We start from the raw sequence: 15,945 nt of genomic DNA, 5'->3' as shown, positions 1-15,945 counted from the left end.
TCTCTCTGGGTGATCCGGATACGACTGGTCCTCTCCAACCAGCGTCACCTTCCTGTTGTCCTCAGACAGAGAGAGGAGTCTGTGGGCCGTGTTGGGGTCCAGTGTGAGTTCACAGGCATCTGAGGGAGAACCAGACATGATGAGCTGCTGAACCGCTCTTCATCCTCATCATCATCACTGGTACTGTTCTCCTGCGCTCTTCTTCTCTTTATTCTCTTTCAGACTCTTTTTGTGATCGCTCTCTCATCTTCAAACATTAACATAGAAAGACAAAAAAAATATCATATGATAGGTACTATATTGGAATCATGTGCTGTATATTTTCTAAGCAATAGGACATATTGTGTTTAAGATAATTAAAGTTAAAGTTGATTGGAAATCCCATGTGTGTGTGAGTGGCTGTCCCAATCAAAACATTGAAATGAGGACAAATGTATAAAGTGCATTTACTCCCTCAACATTTACTGCACATTAACATATCATACATCAAAATGTTCGGTATGATAAGCTTATTACACCCATGAAATATCTAAACAATATTTGTAATATCTTCCAAGGTATTCCACTTTTGGTTTTCCCAATACACATACATGTCACTCAACCTGCAAAGGGACACCTGTGTAAAGAACAGACTGAAGGAGCTGAGCTCACATACAGGCTGGAGATGGACTGATGAACCACAGAACTGGTTCATTTATTATAGACATGTACTCAGACATACACCTGCTCACCTACACATACATATACACATCACTGGGGGCACTTGGCTAGGATTCATATCTATATAATCATACACACACAGACAGGCTGGAGATGGACTGATGAACCATAGAACTGGTATATATACACTATATACACTATATATATGTGTGTGTGTGTTTGTATATGTGTGTGTTTGTGTATGTGTGTCTGTGTGTGTGTGTGTGTGTGTGTGTGTGTGTGTGTGTGTGTGTGTGTGTGTGTGTGTGTGTGCATAGGTGCGTGCGTGCATGTGTGACTGTGTTGGCGTGTGTGTGTGTGTGTGTGTGTTTGTTTCTGTGTGTGTGTGTGTGTGTGTTTGTTTCTGTGTGTGTGTGTGTGTGTGTATGTGTGTGTGTGTGTGTGTGTTGGCGTGTGTGTGTGTGTGTGTGTGTGTTGGCGTGTGTGTGTGTGTGTGTATATATTATGTTATGTATGGGTGTATGTGTCTGACTGTGTATGTCTGTGTGTGTGTGTGTGTGTGTGTGTGTGTGTGTGTGTGTGTGTGTGTGTGTGTGTGTGTGTGTGTGTGTGTGTGTGTGTGTGTGTGACTTGATCTATACATGAAGTCCCTCAATCTTAATTGGCTTAACACCATGACCAACATTCTGAAACATCCATTAACATCCACATTTGCCTCAAACAATGTTAGGCAATTTTAGCCCATGTAAATAGTTGTGAAATAATGTTCTTGTTCTTTTAATTGTTTGTTACTCTGACCGTTCTGTTTGATATTGTGGAAAGGATGTTAGTGAATGATTCAGAGCATGATGCATTTTAAATGGCATCACTTTTGGTCTTGTGTCTTCATTTTTCAACAATTGTAGCTGAAAATAAACATTGCAAAATTACGACCAATAGCTTCATTCATTGCGGGCAAAAATACGCCCAATGATAGGCCCAGATTTTTTTATTTACTTTAACAAATCAAGAGTAGGCCTGATTTGACCAATTGGCTTTGCATCCTTTCCTTCTGCGCTTGTAGTCCAAGACATGCTGCCCACCAGTCCAAGTACAATGCTGCCACTGGTGGATTTGTATCCATTTTATTGACATAATTATCCCTCCCTGCTATTTTTTAGTTCACCAAAACACCCTGAAACAACTTGAGTATCACATACTTATGCCACCATACGCCACTAACAGTGCAAGCAGGCCAATGGCAACCAAGCGCCCAGTCCTTCCTCCCTCACTTTAAAAACCACCGCCGCCACTGGTACACATACGTAAACATACGTATAAATATGGACACATACCTAAACATACATACACATACATAAACAAACATACTAATATACACACACAGTATGTGCAATGTGTGTGTAATGGCAGTACAAGTACAATATCTTCAATAATTGTACAATTTCTAGTTCCTATTCCTGTACTGTTTCACTTTCCTTACAATTGGTGATTAAGTTTGCACGTCTGAGTTATAGTTTGTTTTGTTTTTGAGAACGAGTCTGTGGTTTGAGGCTAGGTTCCATTGGACAACATACATGGCTAGTTGTCTGCTTCCGGTAGAAACTAAACGTCAATGGACTTAAAAAACACCTCTTTCACGTCATGACATCCACAAAAACTAGGCAACGGTTCACAGAATTCGTGGTTCGGTTCATATCACGGTTTTGGGTTCGCTAGGTTTTGGGTAAAGCAGGGGATGACACGTGACTATAAAAAAATTACACATATAAACATATAGTGACAAACACACACAAATATATATATATATATATTTATATACACACATACATGTATATATATATATATATACACACCTCAACAAAAGTGTTATGAATACATCATCAACAGTGTTATGAATACATCAACAACAGTGTTATGAATACATCAACAACAAACATCTCTCCTTGGATCCAGGACTTACCAAAGACAAGCAGCTGAGCGCTGTGATTGGCCGTACCAGCGCTGTTGCTCGCCATGCAGCAGACCGTGTTCACGCCATACCCCACCCCTCTGACGAAGAGGAAGCCCCTCTCCACCCAGGCCTCTGATTGGTCGTCTGTGCCGTCCCTCTCCAGGGGCCTGCCGTTGTGGAGCCACTCTACTGTGGGCTCCGGCGTGCCGCCGGCGTGGCAGGTATAGCGGGCCGTTTGGCCCACGGGCAACACGTGGGTAGAGGAGTGGAACTCTGTGATGCTGGGAGCCTCCTCCTTCGTGGGCACCACTGAACCTGAAGAAAGCAGGAGGAGAGGAGTGAACGTTTACAACATGGATCTAGAGATGCAGCGTCAGACACTCCCTTCACTCTGTCCTAACACCTGTCCACTAGAGGGCGACCCAGGGGATTCACCCCCAGTATTCTCGCCTGCCTCCTCATACATGATTGAATATCACAGCAGTGTCTACAAAGATCTCCCAGGGAGGGGAAGTCACTCCAGCGCAGAGATTAACGAGGCGGGGGCGGAGCTTGCAGAGAAGAACGCAAAACCGTTCAGCAGCTCAAAGAGAAACTAGTGCAAGTGAACCCAGAAAGGGTTGTCCCTTGTGACCTGACCTGAGGAGACCGCAATAGAAACATGACCTGAGGAGACCACAATAGAAACCTGACCTTAGTAGACCACAATAGAAACCTGACCTTAGTAGACCACAATAGAAACCTGACCTCAATAGACCACAATAGAAACCTTACCTTAGTAGACCTAAACACACCCAACAACCTTTCAACTCTTAAAGAGTGTATTTACTGTATCTATGGCACAGAGAACAGAAAGGAGGAACCGTTCTCCACTCATGAAGACAAACAAAGTCTGCGGACCCTTTTTGTTCAGCTCAGCCTCCAGATGATCCAGGTCTACGCTCTTCTCACAGATCCAATGGTGCAGTGTGTAACACGGTTCTTCAGACCAGCCGTCCTCCCCTGCCACGACACAGTCTCTTGCTCCGCCGTCATCGCGTGGTTTACCGTGTCTCCAACTGAGAACCACGAGGAGGAGACAGAGGAGGTCACTCTGTCACTCTCAGAGAAGAGATGCTGCTGAATAGTCTTCAGCCTTACATTGAGGTCATGGGGGTACCATCCACCCACTTGAAGGTCCCCTCTGTCTCTCGATCACTCAGTCCAATCCAGGAAGGACCCATCAATCTGCTGACAAACACCTGTTTCCAAAGGAAATAGCATCTGTTGTCATGACTACAAAGTACACACACACACACACACCAGACACACACACACACACACAATCTCTCTCTCTCTCTCTCTCTCTCTCTCTCTCTTACTTATTCACTCACACAAATAATATGTCTCTCCAACACACACACACACACACACACACACACACACACACACACACACACACACACACACACACACACACACACACACACACACACACACACACACACACACACACACCAGTTCTTCTCTGCTGTTGATGACCACCAGGTCTGCCTTCCTTTGCAGACAGTCTTCTCTACTGGCCCTCCAGCCCTTCTTAGTAGTAGAAATAAGGTAGAAACTCTTGTCGTAAAGCATCCAGCCCTGAAGTGTAAATTCATCTGTTGAATGTAAAAGAAAATCCTGAACAAAAAGAGAACTGCTTATCTTACGATCTTCGTTACGGACACACAACCCTGAGACCTGACCTTAACAGACCACATAGAAGCATGACCTTAATAGACGACAATAGAAACCTGACCTTAGTAGACCACAATATGAATCACAAAAGCAGAGGGTGTTGAAATGAATGTTAATGACGCGATTGATTTAATAACTTGGATAAAACCCTCACCGAGTTCACCCAGTAAGTGCTCTCTCCCCTCCCTCCAGGGTGACGGTGAGTCTAGGACAGGACAGAGGAATACAGAAGAATTGAGCTCTAAAACAGAAGCAAGCATCCTTTGCCGCCAACAGAGCTTCATGCCAATTCATTGTCACCCACGGCCGATAACCACCAGGTTGAACGCTGATTGGCTGTTACGTTACGTCCCTCAGTCGCCACGCTATTGAACGCTGATTGGCTGTTACGTTTCGTCCCTCAGTGGCCACGCTGTTGAACGCTGATTGGCTGTTACGTTACGTCACTCAGTGGCCACGCTATTGAACGCTGATTGGCTGTCATCACCCGAATGTGACAAATGACAAATGCAGTTGATTGCTTGTTTAAACAGGGTGAGAAAACAGGGAGTGGAAGGACGGACCATATAATGTTCAGCTAACTGTTGGGTTACAGGGGTAATTGTTTAATGGAAAGTGTAGTATACTATGCATGCAAATCAATCACTCAATAGCTTTTACTGTTATTCAGGGCTCAAAGTGCATTGATACTTAAATACTACTAAATGCACGGCAACTACTATTGGTTAGTTGAAAATAATAAGAACAAACAGCTGAAAATTGTGTTCAAATAACAACAGCTAAGGCAGCAACCTGCCTAACTATAGTGAACTAAAGCACAGGCTTGTGTGGTGGTGGTGGGGGGGGGGGGGGGGGGGGGGGGGGGGGTGAGGGCAAGATTGCAGATTGTACATTGGCTACCTGACGTGGGAGATGGTTTTTTTTTTGCTAACAGAAAAATGCGTCATTGAGATTAAACATCTCTTCAAGTGATCTGGCCAAGACAGGCAGCAGTAGCCTACAGTCACACATAGCCTACACATGAAACATAAGAAAAATAAAACAACTAAAACAGTCGGCAGGGGGGGAGGGGGGATTTCTATATCGCAAGACATTTCGGGAGGCTCAAGGAGGTGGATAATGTTTAAAGAAAAATAACGTTTTGCAAAAAAGTGTCTATGATAGACATAAGGCTCAGGTGGGAGAGTGTGTCGACGGCGGGGCGGTTATCTCAATCTTGCCGTTGTCTTGAAACATCTGCATCCCCGTGTGTGCAGTGTGTCTATGCACGTGCATGCGTGTGTGTGCGTGTGTGTGTGTGTGGTGTGTGTGTATGCGGTGTCCTGCGCTGCCCTTGTCTTGAAACGTCTGCATCAGCGCGCCAGTGTGTGCAGTGTGTGTCCGTGTGCGTGTGTGGTCGTGCACGTGTGTGTGGATTGTGTGCGTGCGGTGTATATGTGCTAACCCTATTATTATCACTGAATCTAACAAAAACAATATGTATCATTATCATTGCTGTTATTACAGTCATTAATTTGATTATACTGTATTGTAATTCTATTCAGGATGATATGATTTAGACTCACTGAAGCGCAGGGAGATGAGGAGAATACTCAGCAGTCCGATGCTCACAATGACAATGATGTGAAACCATAGAGCTGTTCAGGAGTAGGACACACACACACACACACACACACACACACACACACACACACACACACACACACACACACACACACACACACACACACACACACACACGGTCACTTTGGCTAAAAAAGTTTTCTAAAGATAAATCTTAAATGTATTTGGAGGAAAACATACTTTTTGGGATCATTGTTTTGGACTGGATTATTTATTTTAAGTTCTCTATAAAGGACCACCTACCAAATCTTCTCTTCCTGGTCTCCTCCCGGTCCAAAGACGTGTCCTCAGGTTCCTCAGAGAGTCCAGGGTCCGGTTCAGAGATGGTGACCATTGTTGCTCCCTGACGTCTTCCACGGCTTCTGAACTTACCCTTCTTCTTTGCTCTATCAGCTGGAAAAACAACGTCACTTGTTTTCATTCTGACCAATTATCAGCTTGCAATCTGATACCATCAGTGTAAGGAAATGTTTTTCTTCTACTAAACACAGACTCACAGACTCACTCAAGCACACACACACGGACACACAGAGTAATGTACACACAGATAAATTCATACTGCGTGGCTGTCATTCACAGTCCAGACTCCCTACGGTCTGCAGAATCCCTCCCCGTCTTGAAGAAACACCTGAAGACCTCTACTGAGAACACCTCAGTAAGTGATGACTGGTACTGTGGCTCTCGTGTTTAGAACACACTTAAGCAGAGCAAGTACAGGTCTCTAGCATACATGTTATTATTCCCTCATTATTGACATATACACACACATAGTTTACAGTAATACACACAGAAATACATACGTATACACACAGTAATCGAGGGGGGACAACATGTGGCCTGCGTGTCACCACGGTCTTTCACATCGGCCCACGCAGAAAATATGAGGACATGTATTGTGGGATAATTTGAGATATGTTTATATTAATGACAAACTTTATAGAATTATGTTAAATTCATAAGTACACCTGATATCACTTCAGTTAAATGAGCAGCCTTTATTAAAACACAAAATTGTTGATTAAATAAACCATTGTCACTCTAATGTCACGCTGCACTACCATCAATACTAAGTAATGAAAAAAACTAAACTTGTGTTCTGCTCCCTAAAGTTCCTCTGCACTCTGTTCCACGTATATAACGAACATATATCATGAAACACACAACTACTTAAGATGCCTATCAATAGTTCGTAACTCATGGGCGTAGTCACAAGTCAAGTAAGGCTAATGTGAGCTTTTTGTCTCGATCACACACATGTCGTTATTTAGGAGAATAAATCTGTCTATACAGTTGCTGGTTCATCAGGTCGGCCCATTTGGCTAAAAACATTTTCTAAAAGTACATTTTAAATGTATGCAACACGAAAAAAACGTGTTTTTTTAACTGGATTATCTATTTTAAATCCTCTCAAAAGGGCACCTACCAAATCTTCTCTTCCTGCTCTCCTCCCGGTCCAAAGGTGTGTCCTCAGGTTCCTCAGAGATTCCAGGGTCCGGTTCAGAGATGGTAACCATGGTTCCTCCCTGACAGCTTCCAATACGTCTGCTCTCAGGAGTCAGCTCTGCTATATCAGCTGGAAAAACCACGTCACATGTTTTAATTCTGACCAATCATCAGCCTGCAATCATCAGTGTCAGGAAGTGACAGTGTTTTTCTTCTACTCTTATCAGATGTCTTCAGTTGACACACAGACTCACGGACGCATGCAAACACAAACACACACACACAAGATTATTTTTTATTGAATATAAAGACACAACATACATAGGTATAATATAGCAGATAGCGTAGTGGACATGTCTTGGAGTCCACTACCGATTTGTATTCATATTTTCATACAACTTAACTCACCACATTATGGGAACAGCAGAATATCTGTGTTTCGCTGACGTTGTCTGTGTGTGTGTGTGTGTGTGTGTGTGTGTGTGTGTGTGTGTGTGTGTGTGTGTGTGTGTGTGTGTGTGTTTGAGAGACATATTGTGCGTGTGATTAAGTGAGTGAGTGAGTGAGGGAGAGAGAGAGCGAGAGAGATATTGTGTGAGTGAGTGAGTGAGTGAGTGAGTGAGTGAGTGAGTGAATGAGTGAGTGAGTGAGTAAGTGTGAGATAGAGAGAGAGAGAGAGAGAGAGACAGACATTGTGTGTGTGATTGAGTGAGTGAGTGAGTGAGTAAGTAAATTGGCATGCTATTTGTCCCTTAGCAGAGACTACACCGTGGCAGAATACCTGACCACCGTGACCGACCCAAAACTGAGGAAATCCTTGACCAGATACAGACTCAGCGAACACAGCCTGGCCATCGAGAAGGGACGCCACAGACAGACCTGGCTCCCAAGAGAAGACAAACTGTGCTCCCACTGCACACACAACCAACTAGAGACAGAACTGCACTTCCTCAGCAATGCACACTTCCCACGGATTACAAAGGAATGCAAGGACTTCAAAGACACTCCAGATGCTCACAAACTGCCATACCTGTTGGGAGAAATACAACAATGTACGAACGCAGCAGAAAGATTCGTCACCTGTTGTGATGAGAGAAGGACCTCAAACTCCCCATAGACTCATCCCCCTGGACTCACTCTGAACAAAATAATTGCACTAATCCTCCATAATGTAAATACTGTGTATTTAGAGTGTATCTTTAATTTATCTGTTTATACGAGATACTGTAATTTTATTAATTTTATAATATCGCACATTTTACTTTTTAAAGTACTTTTATAGTATAACATTTGATATGTAGAGATATTTTGTATTGAACGGTTTATACTTATTATGTTATCATAATGTACATCTTACCTTTATACTTTTTATTTTATAACGCTGTTTATTTTATTGTTCACCTGCTTTGGCAATGCAAATGTATATTTCTCATGCTAATAAAGCTTTGAATTGAATTGAATTGAATTGAGAGAGAGAGAGAGAGAGAGAGAGAGAGAGAGAGAGAGAGAGAGAGACTTTGTGTGTGAGTGAGCGTGTGAGTGAGTGAGTGAGTGAGTGGATTTAAACAGTTATTGCTCAGAGGTGGTGTGATTGAGAGAAGGGATATGGCTGTTTTATTGATGTGGTTAACATGGTGTGAATTATTGCAACTGTTTGTTCGTCTGAATTCTGCATTCTCCGTCCGCAAACAACATGAACAATTATTACTATTGTAAAATGACGACTTTTTACTCGGAAAAGTGACTTTAGTGCCTGGACGAGTGAAACGTAAATGTACTTATCCCAGGAACAATGCCTCATAAAAAAAGTTTATGTTGACACACACACACACACACACACACACACACACACACACACACACACACACACACACACACCTTTGCTGTTCTGCAAGCTGTGATGGACACTTGCAGACTAACACTATTCTCAATTCAATCCATACAAATTTTATCTAAAGTAAAATATTTACAAGCCAGGGCAACATGTTTGTGGCTGTATGGCTCTGTTGGGGGAAACTGGAATAGATCTCACCGATCTTCATTTCCTCCCTTGCACCGCTGCGTCTCCAGATACGTAGAGCTACAGGACGCTACACCCTGAGTCTTGTTATCTGTGGTCTGTGTGTGTGTGTGTGTGTGTGTGTGTGTGTGTGTGTGTGTGTGTGTGTGTGTCTGTGTGTTTTTTTCCATGTCATCATAATGATTATTGAGTGTATTTGTATTCTCAGCCAGGGCAACATGTCTGTATTTGGCGGGATGGCTCTGTGGGGGAAACTCCCCGGCTGTCCGAGCAGTCTTGAAACACCACATCCCCATCAGGTCAAACAGTTTAGAACGCCCTGGACCAGAGATCTGAAGGGCTTCGCAGGCCGCTTCTTAAAGGACGCCCACTGACCCTAGCCCCCCAAAGGGCAGGGAAAGCCCCCCTAATATCAGGGACCCTGGAGAAGGAACCCTGAAGAGGGATCCCTCTCCAGGGATGGTAGGAGTGCAATAGGAGCCAGAATAATGTGTAGACGGAATGGTAGCATTACAACTGCTATCTGACAGATATCCTCTATCCATCGCTATCTCCTGTCTTTATAGTCCAACACTTAAAAGCGGTTGCTTTAGTTATTTCATCATTTTGTTTATATGTACTTTCTTTTTTTTTAAGCACAGAGAGAGAGAGAGAGAGAGAGATTTAAACCGAGTTTAAATCGGTTTAAATATCAGAACCAGTGAATGATTAATCATCCTGTGGATTAATTGTTCGAGTTTGAGATTGTACACAAACGCAGTTTCACATCAAAAGGAAAGACAGCGGAACTAGCACTGCTTCCGGACCGCTGCAGTCCTAGTTCCGGTTCTATATATAGTTGGGACCGAGACGCTCTGAAGGGTCCTTCCTGCAGACCCCCCGGAGAGGAGCCCCAGCAGCAGCAGTGCCCCCGCCCCCATGCTGAGTGTGGAGGATGGTCGTCTGGTCTCCTGAAGGAGGGAGGAGGCGGACCCGCTCGACCAATGGGAATTCAGAAAGGCAGTTGCGTCATTAGTTACCAGGTGATTCCCTAGATATGCGCCCCGTTCCCACTCTAGTGGAGACACAGACACACACACACACACACCACACCACACACACACACAGACAACCAGCCCCCAACACACACCCCCTACCTCCACTCACCCACATCACCAAGACATACTTTAAAACGATACGAGCAGTTCACCTCCAAGCAGTCATCCCCCCATCACCACCAGCACCCCCCCATCAGGGAGGGGGAGACAGGGGAACACATGAGCAGAGTCCATTAAACCTGCCCCCCCCCATACCTTCCACAGGTGGAGCAGAACCTGCTTATTCTACAACAGCCCTCCACCTCACTTTAACCCCTCCTTCAACAGGCCTCCCCTTGGAGGGGGGGGCTTTTGGCGTGGCTGAGAGGTGGGCCCGCCCCCGGTACAGACCCCGGTTCCGGCCCACCCCCCTCCCTCAGACACACACACTGCTCACTACTGCCCCCCCGTCCTCTCCTCTATATATATACAGTGGGGCAAAAAAGTATTTAGTCAGCCTCCAATTGTGCAAGTTCTCCCACTTAAAAAGATGAGAGAGGCCTGTAATTTTCATCATAGGTATACCTCAGCTATGAGAGACAAAATGAAAAAAAAAAATCTAGAAAATCACATTGTCTGATTTTTAAAGAATTTATTTGCAAATTATGGTGGAAAATAAGTATTTGGTCAATAACAAAAGGTCATCTCAATACTTTGTTACATGCCCTTTGTTGGCAATGACAGAGGTCAAACGTTTTCTGTAAGTCTTTACAAGGTTTTCACACACTGCTGCTGGTATTTTGGCCCATTCCTCCATGCAGATCTCCTCTAGAGCAGTGATGTTTTTGGGCCTTCGCTGGGCAACACGGAGTTTCAACTCCCTCCAAAGATTTTCTATGGGGTTGAGATCTGGAGACTGGCTAGGCAACTCCAGGACCTTGAAATGCTTCTTACGAAGCCACTCCTTCGTTGCCCGGGCGGTGTGTTTGGGGTCATTGTCATGCTGAAAGACCCAGCCACGTTTCATCTTCAGTGCCCTTGCTGATGGAAGGAGGTTTTCACTCAAAATCTCACGATACATGGCCCCATTCATTCTTTCCGTCACACGTCCTGGTCCCTTGGCAGAAAAACAGCCCCAAAGCATGATGTTTCCACCCCCATGCTTCACTGTAGGTATGGTGTTCTTTGGATGCAACTCAGCATTCTTTCTCCTCCAAACACGACGAGTTGAGTTTTTACCAAAAAGTTCTATTTTGGTTTCATCTGACCATACGACATTCTCGCAATCCTGTTCTGGATCATCCAAATGCTCTCTAGCAAACTTCAAACGGGCCTGGACATGCACTGGCTTTAGCAGGGGGACACGTCTGGCACTGCAGGATTTGAGTCCCTGGCGGCGTAGTGTGTTAGTGATGGTAGCCTTTGTTACTTTGGTCCCAGCTCTCTGGAGGTCATTCACTAGGTACCCCCGTGTGGTTCTGGGATTTTTGTTCACCGTTCTTGTGATCATTTTGACCCCACAGGGTGAGATCTTGCGTGGAGCCCCAGATCGAGGGAGATTATCAATGGTCTTGTATGTATTCCATTTCCTAATAATTGCTCCCAGAGTTGATTTCTTCACACCAAGCTGCTTACCTATTGCAGATTCAGACTTCCCAGCCTGGTGCAGGTCTACAATTGTGTTTCTGGTGTCCTTTAACAGCTCTTTGGTCTTGGCCATAGTGGAGTTTGGAGAGTGACTGTTTGAGGTTGTGGACAGGTGTGTTTTATACTGATAAGGAGTTCAAACAGGTGCCATTAATACAGGTAACGAGTGGAGGACAGAGGAGACTCTTAAAGAAGAAGTTACAGGTCTGTGACAGCCAGAAATGTTGCTGGTTTGTAGGTGACAAAATACTTATTTTCCACCATAATTTGCAAATAAATTCTTAAAAAATCAGACAATGTGATTTTCTGGATTTTTTTTTTCATTTTGTCTCTCATAGCTGAGGTTTACCTATGATGAAAATTACAGGCCTCTCTCGTCTTTTTAAGTGGGAGAACTTGCACAATTGGTGGCTGACTAAATACTTTTTTGCCCCACTGTATATACACCTCCACACACACTCATTAACACACATCGGCTCAGCCGCAATATATTAATTAATATATACACCTCCACACACACTCATTAACACACATCGGCTCAGCCGCAATATATTAATTAATATATACACCTCAACACACACATTAACACACATCGGCTCAGCCGCAATATATTAATTAATATATACACCTCCAAACACACTCATTAACACACATCGGCTCAGCCGCAATATATTAATTAATATATACACCTCCACACACACTCATTAACACACATCGGCTCAGCCATAATATATTAATTAATGTATACACCTCCACACACACACATTAACACACATCGGCTCAGCCATAATATATTAATTAATGTATACACCTCCACACACACATTAACACACATCTGCTCAGCCACATAATATTAATTAATATATACACCTACACACACACATTAACACACATCGGCTCAGCCACAATATATTAATTAATATATACACCTCCACACAAACACATTAACACACATCGGCTCAGCCACAATATATTAATTAATATATACACCTCTACACACACTCATTAACACACATCGGCTCAGCCATAATATATTAATTAATGTATACACCTCCACACACACACATTAACACACATCGGCTCAGCCATAATATATTAATTAATATATACACCTCCAAACACACTCATTAACACACATCGGCTCAGCCACAATATATTAATTAATATATACACCTCCAAACACACTCATTAACACACATCGGCTCAGCCGCAATATATTAATTAATATATACACCTCCACACACACTCATTAACACACATCGGCTCAGCCATAATATATTAATTAATGTATACACCTCCACACACACACATTAACACACATCGGCTCAGCCATAATATATTAATTAATGTATACACCTCCACACACACATTAACACACATCTGCTCAGCCACATAATATTAATTAATATATACACCTCCACACACACTCATTAACACACATCGGCTCAGCCGCAATATATTAATTAATATATACACCTCAACACACACATTAACACACATCGGCTCAGCCGCAATATATTAATTAATATATACACCTCCAAACACACTCATTAACACACATCGGCTCAGCCGCAATATATTAATTAATATATACACCTCCACACACACTCATTAACACACATCGGCTCAGCCATAATATATTAATTAATGTATACACCTCCACACACACACATTAACACACATCGGCTCAGCCATAATATATTAATTAATGTATACACCTCCACACACACATTAACACACATCTGCTCAGCCACATAATATTAATTAATATATACACCTACACACACACATTAACACACATCGGCTCAGCCACAATATATTAATTAATATATACACCTCCACACAAACACATTAACACACATCGGCTCAGCCACAATATATTAATTAATATATACACCTCTACACACACACATTAACACACAGCGGCTCAGCCGCAATATATTAATTAATATATACACCTCCACACACACACATTAACACACATCGGCTCAGCCACATAGTTACCCTGGTCTCCCCCTCAATAGAATTAGATCTCAGTCCACCCCCCACTCACTCTGTTCCTCCCCCTCCTGTAGATTCCACCAAGCAGCGGCCCCCACCACAGACCCGGACTGGTACAGGTACAGCGGAGAGACTCAACGAGGTGGCTGAACAGAACACCATGATGATGGGTCAAAGCAAAGGGAAATGTCCCACAAAGCAATCCCAATCTGAAGCCACCTCTAACAACACCAAGTCTCCTCCGCTGTCCGTCCAGTCCACGAGCACACCCTCACAGCGCACTGTGCAGCTTAGACTCCACCACGCCCTTAATTCGGCCACGTTAAGTCCCCTCACCATCACTCCCGAGCGCCGACGGCCGAGTGTAACCACCGACCCGAAGCCTCGACCGAACAAGACGATATTCAAAATGACCAGACACCTTTGGGTGTCAAGGCACCTTTCATGACACCCAAGGTCCCCTTGCAATTCATGAAAACAATCTAGGGTCAAAAACAGCAGGAGAACTCGTGCTCCTAGCACCCACGGTGCTGAGAGCCCTAGCACCCATGGTGCTGAGAGCCCTAGCACCCACGGTGCTGAGGCAGGAGGTCGGGACGGTGAAGACCAGCTGAGGATGATGAAGGGAGCGGCAGGGCCTGTCCTCCTGGAGGAGGTCAGGGAGATAAGTGGGGGCCACGTTGTGGAGGGCTTTGTCGGTGAGCAGAAGGGTTTTAAGGTCAATCCGGTGTTGGACAGGGAGCCAGTGTCGTTGGACGAGAATGGGGGTGATGTGGTCGGGGGATTTGGTGCTGGTAATGATGACATTTAACATTCTTTAACCTGAGACCCCCACCATTACCCTACATATCCGGATCAAACCATTTAACCTGATACCCCACAACAACCCCACATACTGGATCAAACCATTTAACCCCAAAGAGGAAATATTGTCTCCACATGGAAGTGTGAAATGTATAAGTCTCACACTATGTAATTTAGTCTGAAGAGAACAAATAATAATCTCCTACTGCTCATCAAAATGTGTATTTCTTCTCTGTTTTCAAGATAAGAGCCTCTTACCGCCCCACAGTGTGTCGGCCAGTTCCTCCTGGTTCATCTCCATCAGGCAGAGCTTTGTGATGTCCACCACTCCCTCTATGGCGCGCCTCCTCTGCTCCTCCTTCTTACCATCCACCTCCTCCTCCTCCCTCTGACCCTCTGAGCATTGTGGGTAATCTGAGAAGAGATCCCTCCAGAGCTTCTTCAGCTCCTTGTCTAGAAAAGCGTGTGCGTTCTCCTCAGCCCTCTGGAACAGAACAAACATCAAGGAGAACTTTACTCTGAACTAACTGAGACATCAGAAGCATCTGTCCTGGATCCACGTCCCGCTGGACAAGAGATGCTTTCTAATGTCCATGGAGAGCTGAAGTCAAACGTCTTGGTGGACATTTACACACCTTGATCAGCTCTGTTTGATGCTGCTGTAGAGACTGAGAGCTGGTAACCTTTGACCTCTTCTGGTGTCTGTGGGGAACACGCACACACACACACACACACACACACACACACACATACACACACACAAACACACACACACACACACACAAACACACACACACACACACACACACACACACACACACACACACACACACACAATTATATTTCCCCAGACTTGTAGACATCAGTATCAGTAGAGTCTGATAACAACCAACTGGTCCGTTTTCCTCGTCTGTTTGAAAGTCCTACCTCTTCTTTCTGGAGGGGCGTCCATCTGTAAAGTTCAATGGTAAACGCATAGAGTGGTCACTCTTCATGGAGACACAGCTGGGTCCAGGGGAGTCTGCTCTCTCCTTCTTGGCTCTTTTAGAAAAACAAAAAAC

General features: G+C 44.1%; 1 protein-coding gene across 1 annotated transcript in view; it reads right to left on the bottom strand.

Annotated features, from left to right (window-relative positions):
* LOC307080745 (uncharacterized protein) overlaps positions 1-15,945 on the bottom strand; it is a gene marked incomplete at its 3' end in the record, with an annotated part of 111,726 nt that overhangs the window by 8,205 nt on the left and 87,576 nt on the right. Inside the window, exons 3-13 of the mRNA XM_079743609.1 lie at positions 15,812-15,925; positions 15,520-15,586; positions 15,143-15,368; positions 7,377-7,526; positions 6,197-6,346; positions 5,896-5,967; positions 4,485-4,535; positions 4,109-4,251; positions 3,752-3,852; positions 3,512-3,669; positions 2,596-2,926 (exon numbers count right to left, since the gene is read on the bottom strand). Of these exons, the coding sequence (XP_079599735.1) occupies positions 2,596-2,926; positions 3,512-3,669; positions 3,752-3,852; positions 4,109-4,251; positions 4,485-4,535; positions 5,896-5,967; positions 6,197-6,346; positions 7,377-7,526; positions 15,143-15,368; positions 15,520-15,586; positions 15,812-15,925 (1,563 nt within the window). The remainder of the gene's footprint in view (positions 1-2,595; positions 2,927-3,511; positions 3,670-3,751; positions 3,853-4,108; positions 4,252-4,484; positions 4,536-5,895; positions 5,968-6,196; positions 6,347-7,376; positions 7,527-15,142; positions 15,369-15,519; positions 15,587-15,811; positions 15,926-15,945) is intronic.

Source organism: Pollachius pollachius (genome assembly GCF_949987615.1).
Source record: "Pollachius pollachius genome assembly, chromosome: 9".
In the NCBI taxonomy this organism is placed as follows: domain Eukaryota; kingdom Metazoa; phylum Chordata; class Actinopteri; order Gadiformes; family Gadidae; genus Pollachius; species Pollachius pollachius.
This window is presented reverse-complemented; position numbering and strand designations above follow the sequence as displayed.